This window comes from Paramormyrops kingsleyae, chromosome 7 (genome assembly GCF_048594095.1).
Source record: "Paramormyrops kingsleyae isolate MSU_618 chromosome 7, PKINGS_0.4, whole genome shotgun sequence".
NCBI classification, from domain to species: domain Eukaryota; kingdom Metazoa; phylum Chordata; class Actinopteri; order Osteoglossiformes; family Mormyridae; genus Paramormyrops; species Paramormyrops kingsleyae.
In genome coordinates, this window is record NC_132803.1 from 30,600,024 (window position 1) to 30,622,449 (window position 22,426).

Below are 22,426 nucleotides of genomic sequence, written 5' to 3' on the forward strand. Positions count from 1 at the left end.
CGGCCCCCAGGATCGATGTCCGAATCGTATTAAGGAAAAAAAAAACATACCAGTAGCCTCAAAAATGAGCACTTTGGTTTCCTAACTAAGTGACAATGGAGATCCCATCATCGCTCTCCCCGGCTTCTCTACACACAACGTTTTCCAGGACACTATGTGAGCAGTCGCTGGACAAATTGAGGGCTGGTCTGACTACATTGTAGCCCGTTACGCTAGGCTCATCTGGTATCTTTATAAAAATCCCCCCATCTAGGTTATATATTTACATGTGCATACCAATGTTTATTTAGCACATGGTTTCATCCAAGCAACATACATTTTTGTGTGTGAAAGCAGGGTCAGAATCCCTGGGGGTTAAGGGTCTCAAGGGCCCAACTGTGAAATCACTCTGCCGATCTTGGGATTTGGACCGCTAACCTTCCCTCACCGGTTAAGCTGCACACTGCCCCTTGTGCTTGTGGTGTCTTCAGTGCTCTTCCTGTTTGACTTCCTCTGGAACGTCACGCATCCATCCATCCATCTTCTAACTACTTATACTGGTCGGGGTCGGGGGGGGGGGGGGGGGGGGCCTGGAGGCCTTCCCAGGCAGAACGGTGTCAAAAGTTGGGTTCGCCTCTGATGGGCTTCCAGTAAATGCCACATACAGCATTTAAAAGAAGTTACAAATGTGCTGTATCATCGAAAAGTGTACAGAAGCATCAGGCTGAGGGGAACCTGTGCTTTTGTTTGATATACTGGCATGTATCACAGGCTGGAGGTTAGAAAGGTTGAGCGGTGTTCAGTCTCCCCCATCCGGCTCCCCCCACAGACGGGCTTTCAAGCGGCAGTGTACGGAGGACGGCAGCTGGCTGGAAGGCTCGTGCGAGCCAGTCACCTGCGAGCCACCCCCGGCCATCTTCTACGGGGCCTACCAGTGCACCAACGGCTTCCACTTCGACAGCAACTGCTGGATCGACTGCGACGGCACCAGCAGCAGGGACAACCACACGGTGAGACTGCAGGCTCCATGCAAGCAGGTCTGTGCCTCGTACCTCCTCGCTCTGCCATTCTGCAGCTCTCCACTCTCACCTTTCCTCACCTTTTTTACTAGCCCTCCACCCTGCACCCCTCCGTCTTGAGGTTTTCATTCATTATTTTTTTTCTGGACCTGCTGGATGGTGGCGCCTTTGACGGTGGTTCTTCTGGGAATGTCTGTTGGGGAAGATGGTACCCCCTTCCGATTGTTGGCGGGGCTCCGTTAGTCATAGTAATATGATGTGCTTTAGTTTCATATACAGGCATGTATTACAGGCTGGAGGTTGGCGAGGTTGTGTGTAGGATATGTGTTGCTCATTAATCACAGTAACATGATAGCTGTGTGATTGCCCTATAACCCTATCAATGACTCTAGGATTTTTTAATGTAGGGGCCATAAGAGGGCCATAATTTATACATAGTGGCCAACCTTATTATTAGCCAATGATATGTTTCGAATATGTGAGTGACAGAGGAGGGGGCTCTCGTTGGACCAATCAGCTTTCATCTGGAGCCAGTGCCCCTGGGACCTCGCCCCTGTATATGCCCCAGATCCCCACAGAAACCTGAAATGTTTACCGGAGGAACCCAAGCGTTGGTGTTCTGACTGGCAAGGAGTCGTGAGTTTGGCTAGCTACCGGCTTCGGTGTTTGCCCCAGGGGGGAGTTTACATTGGCTTACGCAACCATATTCATCGAAATGCCCAGGGCTTGTGGATAGGAGACTTTGATTGATTATGTGCATTTCTTACGAACTCAGCTAGTTCTACCTAATATCTGTCTAAGTCTGTTCATTTCGAAACTGAGATGTTTTTTTTCTTGTGGAAAGACGGATCCTTTCTCTTTAGCTAAGCCGCCTCACTGCAAAGGTTATGCAAAGTCTCCCTGGTAATTGCGTAAGAATCTTTTTTGGTGTGGAAAGGTATGTCTGGTGCACATAGGGTATGATGAGTCACTGCTGGTGCCCATGAGGTTTTACGTAAAGGCCAAGGGCCAACATGGCCATTAAAGAGCCAGAACCTCTGGGTTTAGTCCACTGTTGTTCTGCCTTGCTGTGAATTTGCCCCAATGAACATGGCTTCCCTTTTGCTGCGGGGCCAGAACAAAGGAAGAGTGCGGCGTATTAAAAGAAATTAAGTGATTCGTCCTTTTTGGAACCGTTATAATGTACCCCCCCCCCCCCTTTTTAAGTCGCAACAATAAATTTCAGATTGTTGCATCAGTGTGACTTTTAATCCCCACGGCGGCCAGCACTTCTCTCTCCCTGGCTCCCGTTCAAAGTATTTGACACAACAAATACCTCAAACGTACAAGATGCACCGCAGAAGCAGGGAGCAACCGTCAGAGCGAGTTCCCCGTCAACGGGACGGCACGCTTTAAACGCACGCCAGCGCTTTGTTAATTAAAAGGTTTCGGGATTCCATTGCGATGATAAACGAATTCAATCCCAGGGCTGCAGTCCCTCCATAAACCGCATTAAACGTGTCGGCAATGAGCGATGATTCTGACGTTCCGCTGGCACATGTGACGGACGGCTGTGTGAAGGATTCATTGCTTGTTTGTTTTGTCTTTTTTTCTTATTGTTTTGGTTTTAGGGCCCAAGCAGCAACATCATCCGATGCAAGAAAGACGGAAATTGGACGGGATCTTTCAAACTCTGCCCTCAAGTTAAAGGACAGTGTTCTCTCCCGCAGAACCTCAACCCTAACGTTCGTGTCAGCTGTAAAAAGGGCCACGGAATAGGTTAGTTGGAACACGCTAGAATTCACCTTAGTTTGCTCCCACTATTCAGTTACATAAATATATAAGATAATCGGCCACTTATGTTTTGTTTTCCAGTAATATTTGAATAGAAAAATGTTTTTCTTTGGTAAGGAGTTGGCCGTGAGGTTATGAATGGCACGTTGACTGGGGCAACTGCAAATCTGTCATAGAAATTGCTAATGCTAACATTTGCGTTCGCTGGCATTGGTTCGCATTCGGATTTGGCCTGAGCAGCTTCACTCTGGCATTCCTGCACATCAAAGGCTGCTAAGTTTTCTCGCCCACTCCCTGCCCTCGCCCCCAAACCGCCCCCAACCTCACCGATCCCCCTCCCTAAACTCCTTGGCACTGAGACACACGTACACCTTTGTGCATACGAAGGTGGCGCTCTCCTGCCACTCGCAGGGGGTCTCGGTGGGACGTGTCCCATGTGTGGGCCAATCAGTATGCACGCACACACGCGTGTGGTGAAGCTCAGCTCAAGCGATCTCAGAATCGCCATTTACTTCATAGGCCATTTATTTTTTCCTTTTTTTTCCTTACTGTCAAGTAATAATATCCAAGCTTTAAATATATAGTAACGGGAAGGTCAGTTACAACCTAAATCATTCTCGTAAATGATGCAGCATTTGCCCACAGTCCAAATTAATTAAGATAACATCTATTGATTCCTGGTCTGACTCAACCCACCTCTGCAAGACAAATATAATAATGCTAATATCATAACATTAGTAGTCTTACCAATAAATTAATTTGGCAGTGGAATTACAAAAAAATGAATTTCAGATTAAGGCGGCTGGATTTACTGGATGTTATCACTCCTATAGACACGGTAAAGGTAATATTTGTTTTTTTTTTCCATAGGGGAGGAGTGCGAGCTAACGTGCAAGGACAGCAACAGCAACGTGGTCATCCTGCATGGCAATGTGACGACTGACCTCATCATGCGGCAACACTGGACAAACCCTCCCAAAGTCAAGGTTGGTTCCCTGCCGCCGCCGCACAAGCTGCCCCCCCTCTACATTAATTGTGCTTGTTTAGCATATCCATGTGTTCAAAATGGTCAGCATTCGAGTGGCAAAATGCAAGCCAGGGGTCTTGTAAGCTTAACTGTGATAAAACAGGTGGATGCTGGGTATTTTTTGGGTAGGAAGTTGGGTTTGTGTCACCTCTAAGGAGCTGGGCATATAAAAGAGGACCGTGGTTTTCCAGACACCTGGGTAAGAGGCAGTCGGATGTAGCATTGACCGTAAAGATCACGATGGGGTAATAAAGTTGAAAGTACAGTGGCTTTGTGGCTCATTTAAACTGGGGCGGGGGCTGTTTGTACAATGCATGCAAAAAAAGTACCTTCCGCGCATCCATTCGGCTCGGCTCAGGAGACGGGGGGGAGCAAGGGGGCAGATGCAAGGTGGTTCCCCCCCGCCCCCACCCCCCCAGACTTGCTGCAATGTGTAACTACCCATGTCACAATCAATTACCATTTATTACAAGTTCAGCCCACTGCTTGTAATTATCCTGCATTGGAAAAATGGGAGAAGATTAATGTAATCTTTGAAGTCATCTGAACCACAATGTCACGAGGTCCAAGTCATAAAAGTTAATAAACAACACTTTCTCAGTAATTACTGTAATTCTGGAAATAACAGCATTGCAACCATCACTAATGCCTTATGATTTAGGTAGGCCTGTCAAAGATATTTTTTTATTGCTGTGCTGATTATTCAGCTGCCTGTTTTTTGTTTTTTTTTTTCTTTTTGATTTTTTTTTTTTTTTTTTGAGGGGGGGCAGTGAGGGGTAGTCACTTGTTTAACGGAGTATGCAAGGAGCCAGAGGGTAAGCTCCCAGACCATGCACAGTCAGCGGTCCATGGACGAAAAATAAATAAATAACGGCATAAATTAGCAATCCGATCTATGATTTATTTTCAAAGGTAACTGGAGTCCAGAGACAGAGAAGGAAAAACGGAGTGGGGGGGGTGGGTGTGGGGGAAATGGGACACTAAATCGATGAGGTTAAAATGTCCCAGAGGGTTGGCTTGAAATCGATCGCACTTCTGTTCGTTCAGCAGCTTGTACTTGGCCCATGTTAATTGATGCACGTGAATTCAGAAGCACCTGTTTCACTTGACTTCAACACAAGGACAATCACCCGTACCCCACGCCACCCCCCCCCCCCATTAAAAAAATGGGCCCTCCCTTTCAGCCAAACTATGTTCCATTAGTTACCATAGCTAATACATCAAGCACAGGCGTTTCCCAAATAGTGCAGGGCTGTCCGTGTCGCTAACCAGCATTATTAGGTGCTGTAAGGTGGGACATCACAGCCAATTAAAGTTTTGGAATATAATTGGATTGGTCTGGGTTGTGGACCCAATAATATATGCTTTCATGGGGCCCAAAATCTCTAGCAGCCACCATTGCTAAGGCTACGGTTAGCTATGCTGATGCTACAACAGCCAACATCTAGGCTATGTCACAGCTAATCAATCTGACCAGCCCCTCTATGGTCACTACTAGTATTAATAAACACAACTAATTATAACCACAAATGTTGCTATAACAGCGGCTATCGAGCAAATAAAGGCTAATGCTAAGTTTGCAATTAAGGTTAATAATTAAAGTATGAATGAAAAATTACGCAAAAAATCCACTTGCAAGCAGTCACCCTCGACAATGTTTATGAGGTGTCACCTGACTGTCGACAGGCAATAATGGCGGTCGTACTCTGCTGCGGTGACTGATGAGCGTCGTTAGGTTTCTCGCACGCGGACAGCCTGGAGCGATCCGGACGATTCCCCGCATCTCTGCTCCCCGCTACCATTGCCGAGGTTCCCCTCAGACGCTCTTTAATTTTCTCGCCTGATCTTGCCCTGCCCTTTTTGGTTCTCTGTTTTTTTTTTTCCGCATTGATTTGCTGATGAGACTGTAATACAAAATACCTTATAGCTGACATAACGAGCAGTGACTCGTATACCAGGGACACCTGAGCTGCAAAAATATTGTAGAGGTCAAGCAGCCCTTTGCTGTGGTGGGGGGTGGGGGAAGGTTAGGGGGTGTGTTTACTTCTTTCCTCCACATCACGAAATCAAAGTAGGAGGCACAGGCCTGTGGGTGTCTGGTTCATGGGACACCCCCTGTGCACCACTTTCCTCATTAATATCCTTAATCCTGTTTCGTCCCAGTGATGCAAACCTACTTGTTAAAGTAGCAAGTTGTGGTCCTATTCAGGTAGTTCTCAATTGCTGTAAGCAATCCGTTAAACAAACACTTATGCAAGTCGGATTTCACATAAGTCTGATTATCCATCCCGTACTGGTCAAGACACCTTATACCAAAAAAACACAAAAATAAACTAGTAATACGTACTAAAGAACCCATAGATGAAAATACAAAGTGTAAATTTACTTTTGTATTAGCATATCTGTACATTCTGTGCACCATGGATATATTTTTTGCATCAGTACAGATTTGCTTAAGTTGGTTTCACATAAGTCGAGAGCTGCCTGTATGTTTATCTTAGATGGGATGTCAAAACATTACAGAGCATACATGCACACATTTTACACATTCATTTCTCTGTGGGGACTTTCCATTCATTTCTATGGGCATAATCCTAATCCTAACTATGACAATCTTAACTGTTACCCAGCCATAACCTTAACCGTAAGTAACCAAACAAAATGCAAGACTTTTGGCTACTGAAGTTTTTTGATTGCATTCATGGACTTTTTATGAAATTTCTTGTGGGGACTGGAAAAATATCCACACAAGGTCAAAATAACAGGTTTTTGTCACATTGTGGAGACATTTGGTCCCCATAATGTAATAATTAACATGATTTCTTTCTCTCTTTCAGACACACACACACACACACACACAGAAAACTAGGTCAGGAGTTGAACAATGCAAGACCATTTCACTAGCTACTATGACACCTGGAACAAAATTGCAGTTTGAGCCAAATGCAGGCTGAAAAACACCTGCAAGTGGGCACAGAAAAAACATGTGTACTCGTCTGGGAGGTTTTGACAGTGGCAGGCTGGGATCGAGGCACGTATTATATGCCGTGTGGCTGGAAGGTCTCGCAAAAGAGAGCAGCAGCTATGATGATGCTGTGAAGTCGTCTGGTTTTGTCAGCTGAAGCTTTAGCTGTTAAGGCAGGTAATAAAAACAAATAGTCCAGTGTGGGTTGTTTAAATTAGTTCTCATGTAAACAAGCAGACACTAGATACCAATTGTATGCCCATGTGTACGTGCACGTGTGTGCGCATGCAGGATCGCACGCTTCACTCTGGGACTCACCTGCGCTACCCAGCCGACACCAAAGGTTTCAGCTTTCGCGGAAATGTCAGAAATGCTTGTGTTTGTGTTTTCCTTCCCCACCTTCGCTCCCGCTAACTCACCCCACCCACTAGTCCTTATGCCTCTTAAAATACCCCTTGTCATTACCTGATGAGGCCAGGAGGTTAAGGCCCTTGTAGCTGAGAAGGACTAAATCGGTCACTTCTCCCACAGGTCAGGAATCCATGACCAGGTTCACGCAGAATAACAGGCTTAGGGGTAGTTGAGGACGTTCAGACGTTCAGTTCAGACTGACTTTCCTTGAAGCACTTCTGCAATTTGTCAGAAGTCACGCGTACAGGTCCTCCTCCCGACTTGACGGAAGCTCTTCTCAAGTTCATAGAAACGGCTCAGTTCGAGCTTAAAAGCAAAAAGACACAAAATCAGGAGCAAATAACGGCGAAATGATACCTGGATGACTGCAATGAAAGAATGCTGAAACTGTATTAGTGCGAAAGAAGCAGATGATGGTCAAAATCATGAGTCCATCGTGAGTCCAGGTGTCATCAACTCTCAGTTGATTAAAAATTAATTTATGAAGCTTCTATCATCAGTTGTAGTGCAAATCCTTATCTGTCTACCTGGCTGCCAGAGAATCTATTAGTGGCAGCGCAACTGGAGCAGGATACGGGTTTATATCTCTGCAAACGCACCTTTCATCGCAGACTTCTCAGGCGGCTCGGTTTTTGTCCCCCCCCCCCCCCCATGTGACCTCCTGTCCGCTTTCTGAGCTGTGCTAGAAAAACACATGGAGTAGCAATTGGAGAAGTAGCCTGTTGGCCGTAGGCTCGCCGGACACATCCGGAGTGGGCAGCTCGCGCTCAGATCCCCTCTGCCAATGGCAACAATGCTATATTGGATGTTTTGTGTGCCCGTGTGTGTTTGCACTGAGGCCGTGTTTGTTTTTGCCCGTCCACACAGAGCATTGTTTGTACCATGGGCCTGCGGTGGTACCCTCACCCAGAATACCTGCACTGCATCAAAGGCTGCGAGGTAAGGCTTTCCATGCGAGACGGAGGTGCCTTACCAGGGGCGGGAAGAGGGCAAGAGGCAAGCGGCCGGGCAAAAAAACAATATTAGCTCTGTAATTAGCAGGAAAGAGGTAAACACTGAGCTACCGATAGGACCTGTATCCTGGATGGTGATCACTCTCGACCTCGTCCTTTGAAGAGAGGGAGGGAAACGTTCCTGACTCCGTACCGATGCGCCATCACAGCTGTGTGTTTGCCACAAACTGGTAAACAGGAGCTTATTATGGGGGTCATCATCCAGTCATGGGGCAAAAACAGGCAGCATTTTAAACATGAATTAATTAGATTAGATTCAACTTCACTGTCATGACGCTGAGTACAGGTACAGAGCCAGTGAAATGCATTTAGGATCTAACCAGGTACAAATAAAATGTATACAAATACAATAAACTATAAATACATTATAGCTGAATTATGAATGCAGTGGTAAGATATGGTTCTGCGCAAAATATGCTTAGGCAGTCCATAGAATAAGGTTTAGACTGGAACTGCAGATGGTTGTGATGGACAATGATTCTGCCAGGAAATATGACAAGATGCAGTGAAACTGGTATGCCCTGTGACCCAGACCTGGAGAAGTTGCTAGAACATGTACAGTATGGGTGGTTGTAGGGGTCTTGTGCAACCACCAATTGACCAAATTGCGATAAATCTCCGGAATGCCAGCTTGGTGTAAAATGGGGTTATTATGCTAATCATTATCATCTGCCCTCCAGAAAGAGCAGCCTAGTCTAGATTATGAAGAACTCTGGTTATTCCCTCTGGTTTTGGTAAATCAGCAAGTGCCAAACTGAAGATGGAGTGTCTCTACTGAGGCCTTCTCATTCTCATTGGCTGGAAGGAGATGTGGTATTGCCTTCCGACCCACACCCTTTGACCTCTCCTATGGTTCTAAAGCATGAGAAGGCTTCATCTCCAGGGTAACAGCACTATTACAATCCATGCTGAATGAACATGCCTAAATACTGTGGTTTGTCAGGGTTAAGGCAGGAATCACGCAGATGCACACAACAGCCTATATCCATGATTGCTGGCATGGTAACTATAGAATGACCCCAGGGACCCATGTTTAAATTTAATAGTTCTTCAGTTTTCTTATTAAACCGTCGGCTTCCCCAGTCCCCTGAACTTGAACGGCTCCATTTTTCCAGGGAAAAAGGATCGGGAAAGACACAAGCTGTGAGAATTCACTTTGACGCTCTGTTTCCATCCGCATGGGGTTCTGAAGAAATGGAGAGCGATCTTTATCAATATGTAGCACTGAACGCACATGTGAGAGATTAATCATACAGAGCCGAGCCCACAGTGGAAGCATGGCACCACCGTAGACTTGAAGAGGCGACCGCACAAACGTCTTAGGACTGTAGAGGTCAGGAGGTAAAGGGTAAGGTGAGAATTATCCCTACATACCGAGGATTATTCCCACATACAGAGAGGGGTACTCTGCGGCGAAGGAGAGCGAACGGACTGCAGGTTACCGCTTCTCGATGACAGAGGACCCTGACCGCTGCCACAGTACTTCAGTGATGATTCTAAAAATAACCTGCAACTAATAGAAAGAGTGGAAAGAGGAAAGACTCAGTAAATATGAGAACTTGGGACACAGGAAGTAGTGGTGCACCGATGTGGAAATTTTGGTCGATATCGATAGCCAATATATTTTTGTCTAATATTACTGACACCGATAACCGATACCAATAACTGGCTAACCTCTGAGCTCCACAAAGCTGTAGTGAAACTGATGTTGGTAAAATTATTCTTTAGATCCCATGAATATATGTAGCAACCACAGGCATTGAGACATCAGTGAAGTAGCATTGACTTGGGAGACTGTAGCGGGGTTCTAAGTGATTAATGATCCAACAAAATTCCTCGTCCTCAACTATGGAGAATAGCTATTTTCGTAGTTACACCTTTAGCTCTGGAGCTGCTAACTTTCAATATTCGCTGAAGTCAAAATATCAACAGCCAATATCAACCAAGATTGAAAAACCGGGCAGATGAATTGATTTTTAACGAACACCAGCCGATACCGATATCTTAACTGATATATTGTACCTCTGTAACAAGAAGGTTAATCAGTAATTTACTTAGTGACAGATGTAAATTTACAATATTATGCTTATTAAATGGGAAATACTGTTATTAGTAGTATATTGATGTCTTGATTTGTATTTTCATAAGCTTGGTTATAGTGTAGCCCCAATAAATAAATAAATGCTAGCTAAACCAACAATCGCTGCTAATTCAAATAGCATGTGCATGTGTGTTGGTTAAAATGATCTTTTGTCCTCCTACAGCCCTTCATGGGAGACAACTATTGTGATGCCATTAACAACCGCGCCTTCTGCAACTACGACGGAGGAGACTGCTGCCAGTCCACGGTGAAGACGAAGAAGGTCAGTGGCTGGCAGGTCTATTCAGCAATATGCCTGCGTAAAAAATACCTGAGCCTTGTGCATTGCTCTGGGGAGGGGGGGGGGGGGCAGGGGCAGCACTGGAATGGGGGAAGGGGTTTCGCTCAGTGAGAGGTTTATTTAAACATTTATTTTTGTGACTTCTGATCTTAAAACAACTTCCCATGTCCTGTGAATGAAACGCATGAAGACGTTCACGTTACTCCCTCCAGAGGTCTGCAGTGCCCCCATGCTGATATTTGAACCTGCAGCCTCAGGCACATAGATTTTCGTGCCTTAGACCAGTGTTTCCCAGCCCCGTCCTCAGGGACTTCCCAACGGTCCATGTTTTTGCTTCCTCCCAGTTCCCGGTAGGGAGCAAATTTGTGGACTGTCTGGTAGGGAGCTGGGAAAGACCAAAAACATAGACTGTCTGGGGTTCTTTACGGACCGGGTTGGGAAGCACTGCCTTAAAACACCTACTAACCCTGGGGTGGGCAATCTTACCCAGAACGGGTAGTTGTGTATTCGGGTTTTTGCTGTAACTCCCTAATTAGTCTACTAATTAGAGGATGATTGGCTGAAGAGGCCTCACTCCTGGGTTTGAACAGCTGGCCTAAAGGTTATCCCAAAAACCTGCATACACACCGGCCCTTTGGCCACCCCTGGTCTAGCTGATTGAAGTTTGCACAAAATGTAAGATGCTACAGTGCTAACTGCTAGTGCTAGCCGCTAGCACTAGCTGCTAACTCTTCATTTATGGATTTTTTTTTAAGCACCATGGTTAGAGTCAGAGGCTTCCTGTTTCATTTTTATTTTTTCACTTATAGGATGATTGATCGATCCCGAGGCCGCGGTCTTCGGACACAGGCTACGTCTGTGAGGATAAATGTTTTACTGCTTATGGAATCATCTGGGAGATAGAAGGGGTTTAACCTATGACAGGATTACTGATTTAGGTCTTTCTATTTTTGAATGTTTTTAAAAATTTTAATGCAATTTTCAAAGGAAGAAAGATTAGAAGAAGGTGGCAAGGGGGTGATTGTGTTTGTATATTTGCGTTTCTGGTATTGGAGTTGGTGCCACTTTCCCATCTCTCTCTATCTAACGGGGGGGGGGGGGGTGCATTCTTTGACCTTTATTATATGGCGTTGCCTGCCTGCACCCACAGAGCATTCAGGCCCCTTTCCTTGCCGTTTCTCCTCTTGATGGAGTTGGACTAACATGAGCCAAGGCAGATAACATGCTAACATTCTTGTCTCCAGGGGATTTATCCCTTTTGCAAAGTGTGCAGTTTTTCTTTGTTTTGTTTTATTTTTCCTAGCATTAGCAGTGGAATTGGGTGTTGGAGGGGTGGTGCCGGCTTGTACCACCCATGCACTTCTACCAAAGGGGTTCGCGGATCACGGTGTGGGAAAAAAAGGGATGAGCAAAAAAAAATAAATGGCGAGAGGCAGAAACTTTCTGCTTGAGACATTTTGGCCTGGATTTACAATGACTTTGCTCAAATTATAGTAGTTGAGTAATTAATAACAAGTAGGCGCTGGATAGTAAGGAGAGTGGCTGAGGGTCTTCAGGTAGGAAACGGCGGATTCAAACAACGGGCCAGACTCTGCATCAGCGTCACTCGCCGCAGGCTCTTGGTCGTTCTGTTGACAGTGTGCGGTGACGGGCTGTAATTAGGACTCGTGTCCTCCCGTCTGCTCGTTCGTGCTGCTGGTGGGGGAGGGGGGGTTCCCTCTACCCAGGCAGGTAGGTGGGCGCCCCTTCTCTTCCTGTCTCCAATTATACTCTGCTTTACGGCCAGGAAATTGCTCTCAGTGTCTGCCAGCAACATTCTCTGCTCCAGGCAGCTCATTGCCTGAACCCCCCCCCAACACCGTCAGCGCCACCCCCTCTATCCGTCTGTTCATCTCTCTCTATCTTTCCATGCATTTTATTCCCCTGTCTGCCCTCCCTTTGTTCCCTTTGTTCCACTGCTGACGATTCCATCGATAATGACGTTTTGAATTGGGGGAAAAAAAAAATCCCCCTCTGCCCTTAGAGCGGAGAGCAGGAATCAGATCTTGTATTATCTAGTTCCCCGGTGCATCATAGTTTATGCTGAAGCCCTCATCAACTGGCCAGGTCGAGAACTCAGCATGGGTAGCTTTTGCCGGACGCCACACCGTTGGCCCAGGGCATGTCAGCGCTTCTGCATCGCAGGAGACGTCGCCCAGGCCGCCCACTCTGACAGGCCGCTGCTCTGCTCCGCAGATGCTGGCTCGCATTTCAGAGCCCTCTTATGATCTCAGTGACTGCTGTAGGGCTGCTTGTGTTTTGGCCAGAGCAAGAGAGATTCCAACGCTTCAATCAGGGAAAACAAAGCCAAAGACAGCATTTGATGCTGGAGACCAAAGTCATTACTGTCTAGCTGTGAAAAAGGGTACGATCCATTTATTGGGAATGCCATTCATTTACTTTGTGTGTTCCTTAGCATAAGAAGGGTCACCCTTCTCAGAACGTCTCTCTTTTACCTTTTTAGCTACTTAGCATTAGCGGCACTTCCTTAGCACCGTTGCTAAGCTACCTCTCCAAAGCCGCCCAGCTTGCTGCCTTCTGCAGAATTCAGATCATAACAAAGGGACTCATAAAGACAGTATGAAGGCAGAAGCGGTGTTCAGCCAGGCGTAACGAAAGCAGTCGCACCTCAGACACGCTGTGAATGGCCTTCGGTCCCCCGGCCTGGTAAACGAAGCCGTAAACGGTGTTGCCGTCTGAGAAAGCGTGAAGTAGTGTTATAGGTGTTTCCGTGGTATAGGTCAGGGGGACTCAGGCACACAGGCAGATCCTCAGTGTTTTGTGAGCAGGGAGCGCCAAGGCCATTGAAACTTTGCGGGGAATGGTAGGACCTGGTAGAGCGCGAATATAGCATTGTTTGGAGATTGACATTGAATCCTGGGGTCTAGCCAGCCTGTAGAAGGTCTAGTTGGTTCCACAGTTGAGATCCAACCTAACATATTCACCCGAGAGTTGGGATGTCCTCACGCTCTCCGTGTTCCCATACCCACTCCGGACTCAGAAACTAAAACTTCGTGTGGAGCCCCCTCTGCAAAATCCATCCTGTGTCATCAATCTTTCTTAATCTTCAGACGGTTTCTCTTCACTTCTCATGGGATGAGGCACACCCACGCATGCAGAGTTTGCGTCTACTGCAAAAAAAAAAGCAGAAAAAAAAAACTCCCATCTATTAGAAAACCACTCATCACACTGACTTTGTGCAGAACCCAAGACCATGATAAAATGCTCTAATAATTTTTTGGTGATATCACCCCAAATCCATATTGCGGAATAACGAAATAAAATTTGACCGCCCATGGAAAGAGGACTGTCACTGGAGACGGTGAACCTGAACAACGTTCGCTAACGGTGACACGCAGCTGAGTTTAATCAACCCGACTCCTCTACATGATCGCTTAGGAACAACAGATAAATTGCACAGTGCTGAAAATCATCTGGTTGCAGAATTGTAATAATTTCCAACTCTGGAGCCAATTTAAAATCGATATACACCAGGATTTGGTAACGTGACAATTCCAAACCTCTTGGAGGGACCTTCAGATCAAAGGGAAGGCATCGGATTTCAGGAAACGATCCCTGCGGATATGCACATGCATGTTCCATGTGCTCCTATAGATCTGAGTATAGATGTATCCATCAGGATGTAGGTGCAGCCGTATGAGCATAGATGTATTCATTGAGGTCTAGGCGTACAAGCGGTGCAGACAGATTCCGATCCACTGGCCACTTCACATCGACATCTCTGGAGTTTAAGAGAGCGAATCTGAAAATGATTGATGTCCCTCGGAGTCGAACATGTAATGGGGGGGGGGGGGGCTCCATAACACGGAACACATTTCTCTGCTGAAGATGGAGAACGGCAGGGGAAAGAGATAAGGATTATCTCCCCAGCGTAGTAACTGAGGACTCAAGCAAAGACCAAAATGTAATTGTCCGGCACAAGAATGTTTCACCGTGTGGCGATATTGTTATTTTTGGATCCCGGGCTGAACTGTAGAGTGGAGACGTGTCCATTGTTATCGTCATTGTCCTTGCGGTTCCACAAAGCGATTCCTGTTAAATGTATCCGAGGAAAGTCCAGTGACGGCCGAGCACATGCCGTGACTTTTCACACGCCTGCCAGCCATTACTGAGGTGGGGGGCAGGGGAGGCGTAGGGGAGCGAGGGGACAGGCCCCGATAAAGACCACAGACGGGGAGGGCTGTCCTAGCGGCTGCCTGTTCCGTAATACTAAGCAGTAATGTGGAACACGCTGTAACTGTCTACATCCTTATTATCTGTATTTTTGGTTTCTCAGGAGGTTTTTGTGCTCCGAAGGAGCTACCGACATTGTAATGTTGGAAACATACGGGTTGAGATATTTGCTAAAGTGACTTGTGCTAAGGGCTGTTCCAGAGAGAGCACCCTAGTGTGGATGGATGGGTGCGGCCCTATGTATGCCACCCAATGCCAGTGTCCCGGCTGTAAAGCAGCCCTGCATCTCCTGCCCTTTCTACGTTCTCACAAGTGCATGTTTGTGTTTTTTCTCCCCCCCCACCCCCCGCCCCGCCCCACCCCGCCACCGTGCCCTGGCTGAAAAGGCACCTTCATTCCTCGCATTCACCCGTCCTGCTCCTACGTGACCCCTGCTATTCCCCAGAAAAAAATGCCCTCCTCCGCCAGACCTGCCATTCCCCGCCCAAGCCCCGCCGTTACACGGTTCATGTGTCACTTCTGAGAAAAGGTCACACGCCCCCCCACAAGTCTGACTGAATTTTCCATTTTATGCTTGCCGTTCCCCCTTCCCCACTTTCTCCTGGCGGCCGAAATGCTATTTTAAAGCCTTTTGAAATTCTGGCAATTTCCAGGGGTGATACAAAGGCTGGCTGAAATCTTTACTCCAACGGACAGCAGAAGGGGATGCCGGGCAGTGGAACCAGGCCCCGGGAACCTTCCGCTTGGGACGAGGCCTTGTCTTGTCGCCCATTCCAGAAACTTGTTCCTGTGCCTCTGCTCCCCACGTGTAGTGGAGTCCGATTCCTGGAAACTTGCATGCATGCCTCATGCATGTGGACACAGCCAGTCTATCTCCATGTATCCATAAGAATTTTATATATGCGAAACTGAAAGGGCTATGCATTATGGGAAAAAACTGCATAAAATTGCACCTGTCAGGGTGGTAGTTGAATATCCCCCCCCCCCCCCCATTCGATACATGCTTTTACCTGATGCTGCAGGATAGTTTATATTAACCTCCCTCCCTTCCCCCCAAAACATCCACCAGGTCCGTGACGGCTATAACCCCCAAATAAGATACGATGACGTTACAACCCGATGGCAGCTCACATCACCTGTCACATCTGAATTTCTAGGCCAGTTCAGCCAGAAGTCATAAGTACAAAAACACACTTATTCTATAAATAACAGTCAAATACACCCCCCTCTCATTTGACACATGCAAGAAAAAATAGTCAGATCGTATTTGATCTGTCCCGCCTGTAAAAAAAAAAAAAAATGGCTGCCGGAAAATGGATCATTAAAATATGGGTCCTTAGCAGGTGAAATACACAGGCTGACAGCCAGCTGACATGAAGGCCAGCAGTGCTAAGAGACGTCTCTCCAGAATGAGAACCTTTGTGCTTCTGACAGAATGTGAGCCCCCCCCCCGCCCCCTCACGACCCCCCGTGCATAAGCGTGCGTGCTGATTAGTGCCCCCCCACCACCCACCCACATACACAGAGCATCGTGCATCAACAATGATTTACATTTATGGGTTTGAAAAGTGCTGTGCTTGTAGATTCCCGAGGAAGTGCATGCTGTTTCCCTAAACGGTGCGGCGCAGGGTCATTCCCGCCCCCATGCAGTGCCAAACTGCCCCCTCAAATTAGTGGTTTAGTTTTATATGGTCAATAGAACCAGAAATGGGAGACACTGTGTTCCTGTTTAGGTTGTGTGTGTGTGTGTGTGTGTGTGTGTGTGTGTGTGTGTGTGTGTGTGTGCCCTTCTTGTGGGAAGCAGTGTGAAGCAGAGTTTGGAGATCAGTGGTTACCATGGCATCCTACCTGTCAGACCACGCCCCCCCCCCCCAGCTTTGGGTGGTGCTGTCTGGCGGAAGCAGGGTTTGGGTATGATGCAGTTAGCAAGTGAGGGCGTGGCAAAATGGCCACGAGCCAATGAGAAAGCAGCAGACAGACTGCAACTGTCTTGAATACAGACATTCGCAAACCTCTCCTTGGACATCACCCCTGCATACCTGATTCTGCTAATTATGAGATAGATGATTAGCTGCTTATGCGGGTGCCCAGCAAGGAGGTGTATCACTCCCTGACTGTCTTCATAAACACATCTGACTTTTTCACCAGTTCCGCCAAATACTTTCTGTGTGTGTAAACAGTCATTTTCAAAATCCTGAGTACTTTGGTCGGTTTAGGGGCCAGTTATGCTGTAATAATGAAGACGGGCCTTTGCAGTGTTAGGGATCTGACATTCAAACTGATATTGGCAAACAAAATGCCTCACAACATGGACAAGCTTAGTAATGATGAATCAATTTGCATTTCTCTTCATTTAACCTGAAAATTCATATACTAAGTTACATATATGAAATACATAGCATTTTACAAGTGTTACAGATGTGACATCAAATGGACCTTTGCATAGAAATGCCTTGATATTTTCTTTATGCCTGTGAGGAATTTGGGTATTTTCACATGTTCCATCTTGCTCTCCTTAAGACATTATACACAAGAGTAATTTTGGGGTCAGAGTGCTGGATCAGCCAGTGACTTCACTGTTATAGCCAGGGGATTTGACCCAATCACCTTCCATCATAGGCATAAAGTCCTAACTCGCAGAGCCACACGCTACCACCTACATTTTATTTATTTCGTAGGCAGACACTTTTATGCTCAGTGACATACAACTCAGGAAGCAACTGGAGGTTAAGGGCCTCGCTCAGTGGCGGACCTGGGATTTGAACCAGCGACCTTCTGACTACAGCATCCTGACCCACTGAGCCACACATTGATTTATATTAGTAGCAGTCCTTAATGTCACGGTGTCCTCTGTGTCGTGCAGGTGATCCCATTCCCCATGTCCTGCGACATTCGAGACGACTGTGCCTGCCGGGACCCTGACGCCCAGGAGAACAGGGACCGGGGCCGGGCGCGCTCGCTGGGCTGAGCCGCGTGGGGGGGCTCCCCGCTCGCCCCGGGGGTGGGGAGGGGGAAACCCGCCGGGAGAGCCACATTATCCTCCCGACATGCTGCTTCCAGGAGAGCCTCTCCGCTCATACTGCACCTTCTCACCCCCCGCCCGCCACTGCCCACCTTCTCACCAGGAACCGCCGAACGAGGACTCTGCGTGGCAGAGAGCAGCATTCGCCAAGACGGGGAAAATGGACGAATGGGGGAATGCTGTCTCAACAGCTGAACCAGCGAAAGACGGGGAGGGGGGTTAAAGGGATCTGCGGAGACAGAGGATAACTGGGATGTTCCGAGCGCGAGTCCAGAGAGCATGCAGACGTGTAGTTTGGTCCCTGCTTTATATTTCATTGTTACAACTGAACAATAACCTCATTTTCATTAAGAGTACAGGATAGCACCAAAGCCCCAAATAAAGTGTTTTTAGTGTATTTTTTTTCTCAAAGTGGTATTGAAGGTACAGGTCCAGGCCAGCTGGGATTACTTATGATCTTGTGCTGTTGCATATGACCTTTGATCTTTACCCCCAGGTGACTGCGATGAGGTCGTCTCGACCTCCAGTGTCTCTTGCTTATCCATCACAGGAAAGTGGTTAAGATTCAGGGATCTAGATGCTGATCTGGATTGTGATTGTACACCGGTGAGAAGGGGAGGGCCGAGGTGGAGGGGGTTTGAGGCAAGGGTCCCCACAGTATGTCTGTGGCCGGGTTAGGAGGGTACTAGCACAGCTGGGCCGTGTCAGAGGAATAAAACTTTCCGGAAGCTGGAAGAGGGATTGGAGACAGCTAGCAACCATTCCAAGTGAAAGCGGAAGAGAAATGGAAAGGGGGGGGAGGGGTGATTAAGGATGAGAGGTGGCAAAGACAGGAGGGTTGGCGGCGGGGCATTCTGGGTAATCTGTGATGACGCGGCTGTGGTGCTGCTGCATTCGCCAACATGCGCCATGAGACCAGCTGCGTCCTGCCAGACCATGTAGTGTTCTAACCACATAGAGTTCAGTCCGCTGGCGATCTAGCCTCTGATCTGGGCACATCTGTGCTCACCTCTAAAAGTATTTGCTACACTCTCACCAAACAGCGTACAGTATTACACTTTTTCACTATCTCACTCGCACACATGCGCGCGCATACTTAGCTGCAGCCCTCAACACTTCAGATTCCTCAAGGGTATTCGCGATTCTGTCTCCTACCCCCCCAAACTACCCCCCCCACCCCCATCAATCTGGTCGCACAACCACTTGTTGGGCAGTCTGGCCTCACCCGAAGGCCTCCGCGAGTCACCTGTTTGTTAGCTGTTCATGTTTGCTGTCGGCTGTGAATAGCTATGTGTGTCATTCCAAACCAGCCGCCAATCTATGACTTGTTCATGCCAAACGATGAGACGCAGAGGGAAAAAAGACCTAGAACAAAATCCAAAACATAAAATGAGGGGCTGAAAAAACACCTTATGCCAGAGAAACAAAAGAAGATAATTTTCTATTGATGTTTTATGTAGTAATTCCGGTTGTGTGTATCACATTACATATGTTACCATATTACTGTAAGTACGAAGGAATGCGCTAAACAGAGTATATAGTTTTAAATTTTTATTTGTATTTTTTATTTTTATTTTTTTTTTTTACAAAATACTTATATTTAATCAGTATTCTTATCATTGATCTCAGTTACTGCACTTGTTTTTTTAATATCATTTATGAAAAAAAGAAAAAAAAAACAAAAAGTCTACTTTAAAAAGCTGCTATGGTCTGACAGGTAATATTAAATGTGTAATATATTTTATGTCACTTATTTTATAGTGCTATTATGTTTTCTTTTAAATTTGTTGTTACTTTTGTTCTGCTTGCTGTGCACCTGAATTTATACGTTGGAGTATTTTCAAAGGTGAGATGAAAGGCCGCATAGAACGGACATAAGGCTTAGAGATGTGTACAATAACACAAATACGGAGTCAGATATTTGGACAGTTATACTGTCATTTCAGTAATCATGATTAGGCCGTGGAAAGATGACATTCATTCTGCTTGGTGTGATTCTGTTAATTCACTTCTATTGTATCTGGTTACTGTATTTGATTTTCTTTATAGCACCCTATTTCTCTGAAAACACACAGAAAATATTGTACAAAAAATCTACAAACTATAGAAAGAGGACATTTTATAAACACAATGTGCAGAATGGTTTTGCCCAGACAAAATGATACAGCGAGCAGATGAATACCACGTAATATAGGTAGAAACTTCAAAAGATCAAATGTAATTTGCTTCAAATGTAATTTAATTCCAGTTAAGATTGTTTTTCGCCCCACGTATAGCTCTTGTTAATGGAACCGTATTATATTGACATTGTTAAAAATATGTTACGAGAAATCACTGCTTTCTAAAAGTATGAAGTATTACCCTGGGCGAAAAAAAACTACACAACTAGAGTATGTGCTCATATTGATGGAAATACGGTAATCTAATATCAATGTATTAAAAGGACTGCTTTTCGAATGACCACACAGCCACATTTCCTCTTGCGGTTGTTTGCATCCGGTTTCCTCTGACTACATCACAGTAGTCTCCGCAACAACAGACCAAAACTGTGACCTGTCAGTCTCAGCGTAAACGTGAGAGTGAATTTCATCATATCGCGACTGCTCCTGTGAAACACACAACTTGTAATTTAGATTGTCTGTTGTGTTTTTTTTTTATTATTATTTCTTAGAACTGTATGGTACTGGGCACCTTTCTGAAGCCATAAAACCACGTTAGGAGTTGAATGTTGAATCAATATTCAGATGATATTATTTCAGAAAAAAAGGAATATGTTAACAGTCTACTGTAAACATCATATGATTTTGTTTTATTCTTTTTTTACTGTACCTCATGCCTGTAATGTTTGCTGCTTCTATATTTAGGTATCGTTGTAATTTAAATCTCTTAGCAATATATAATGGTGTAAATAGTAGAATTATTTATTAAGAATGTCATACTTTTAAGTTATATTCTCAGTGTTCATCTAAATTATTTTTTACTTTGCTGTTAAAAACCAACTTTCTTGGTACGATTGGAACTAGTTTTAATTTTTTTTCTTCCCCTCTTGTCCCTCTCTATTCTTTTATCATTATATATATATATATATATATAAAAATATATATCTTTTTTTTTGGTCATGAAATGTAGGTCTAACCTTACTGCACAAAAAAAGAAAAAGATGTCCCACCAAATCACGGGGATGAAGTGTGCTGCTCTTTCCGTAAAGTTTTATATGATTCTTTCCAGTGATTTGATGAATATTGTACTTTGTCTTTGTTGTTGCATATAGTGTGCAAGAGTCTGTCTATTTATACAAATACAGAATGCCTTGTAAGTTTCACTCATTTACCTTGGCGTGCGTAAATATTCTCTCTCTCTCTCTCTACACACACACACACACACACATGATGAATAATACTGGGTGTACAAATGTCCAAGTTCTACTGTCAGTTAAGAGTTAACCCTATCTTTTTGTTTACTTAAGAAATTGATCACCTGACCAATAATGTGTATCATCCTGCTTAAATAATGCACATCAATTTAGCTACTTTTTACATGCCACTTTCTTTAAATTCAAAAATGTGTCTGATTGCCCCTCCCCAGCTGCCATAGGCACGCACAACCCTGCTGTGGACACTGCATCTCTCCTCGGAGAAATGAGTAAGTCAATGTCAAGTATGAATGGACAAAAAATATGCAGTTTTAACAAATAAGATTTTTTTTGTGAGCTCATAGCTTGAACTTGCTTGTCTTTTTCTCCTCACCTCCATGTAATTTACCACATGTTTTAGCATAACAGGTATAATTTCAAATATAAGTAACAGACTTGGTAGCTCAGTGGTACTGTGTCCTCACATCTCTAGGGGTAGAGCTGAGCTTCAGATCTCACTCCTGGTCTTTGTGTGTAGTTTTCATGTTATCCGTAATGCAAAAACATACATTTACTTGAATTGGCATTTCTAAATTGTCCATAGTATGTGCGCCCTGTGATGGCCTGGGATCCTGCCTAGTCTGTTCCCCTGCCTCCTGACCCAAGCAAGTTGGAATAGCCTCCAAATAACCCTATAATGGATCAGCAGGTAATGCTGGGTGAAATGACAACGACAACCGCAAATCATAGTCCGGCTATAAGCCCAGGAGTAAATTGTACAAACCGAAAATGATCTGTCTCCTAACTATAGGAGGTTCTGAAGAACTTGGTGATATGCTGTTCAGATCACACATGCTTTAAGTCATCAAAGTTAACGAGGACAGTCCTCAGATTACCTGCTAGAGTCAGGGGAATTTATTTTTAAAAATGCGTATTATTGTAAGTCATGCGATGTGTCTATGTAACACCCTCAAAACAATCCCGAGCCGTTGTTAACGCTACGCTAACGCTAATGACTGCTGTCAGAATCTGCTCAAGCCCATCAGCCTTCAAAGGCTTGGGCTCAAACACGGTAAAAGCAAGATGTCCGTCACCTGTTATGTAGGCTTCTTATAGGTGGGAAATCCTCACAGAGATTCAGTCAGTCTTCTTTCTGCAATACGAAGTTTGCAAAGTCTACAATATGTAAATATAAGACTGTGTCCTTAGTGCCATACTTTGTCATTTGTCATTCTTGGGTAGTTTCCCTCC

The 22,426-nt window shown here is 45.5% G+C and overlaps 1 protein-coding gene across 3 annotated transcripts in view; it reads left to right on the top strand.

Annotated features, from left to right (window-relative positions):
* The window catches only part of LOC111843478 (pappalysin-1-like), a 94,112-nt gene extending 72,959 nt beyond the window's left edge, over positions 1-21,153 (top strand). For 2 of the 3 annotated variants that reach the window (XM_023811116.2, XM_023811118.2), the window contains exons 17-22: positions 809-1,016; positions 2,609-2,756; positions 3,642-3,757; positions 8,042-8,113; positions 10,452-10,550; positions 17,665-21,153. In XM_023811116.2, coding sequence (XP_023666884.1) covers positions 809-1,016; positions 2,609-2,756; positions 3,642-3,757; positions 8,042-8,113; positions 10,452-10,550; positions 17,665-17,769 — 748 coding nt within the window. In that variant the 3' untranslated portion in view covers positions 17,770-21,153. The remainder of the gene's footprint in view (positions 1-808; positions 1,017-2,608; positions 2,757-3,641; positions 3,758-8,041; positions 8,114-10,451; positions 10,551-17,664) is intronic. The other variant, XM_023811117.2, reaches the window with a different exon arrangement.
* The last annotated feature ends 1,273 nt before the right edge of the window (positions 21,154-22,426 follow it).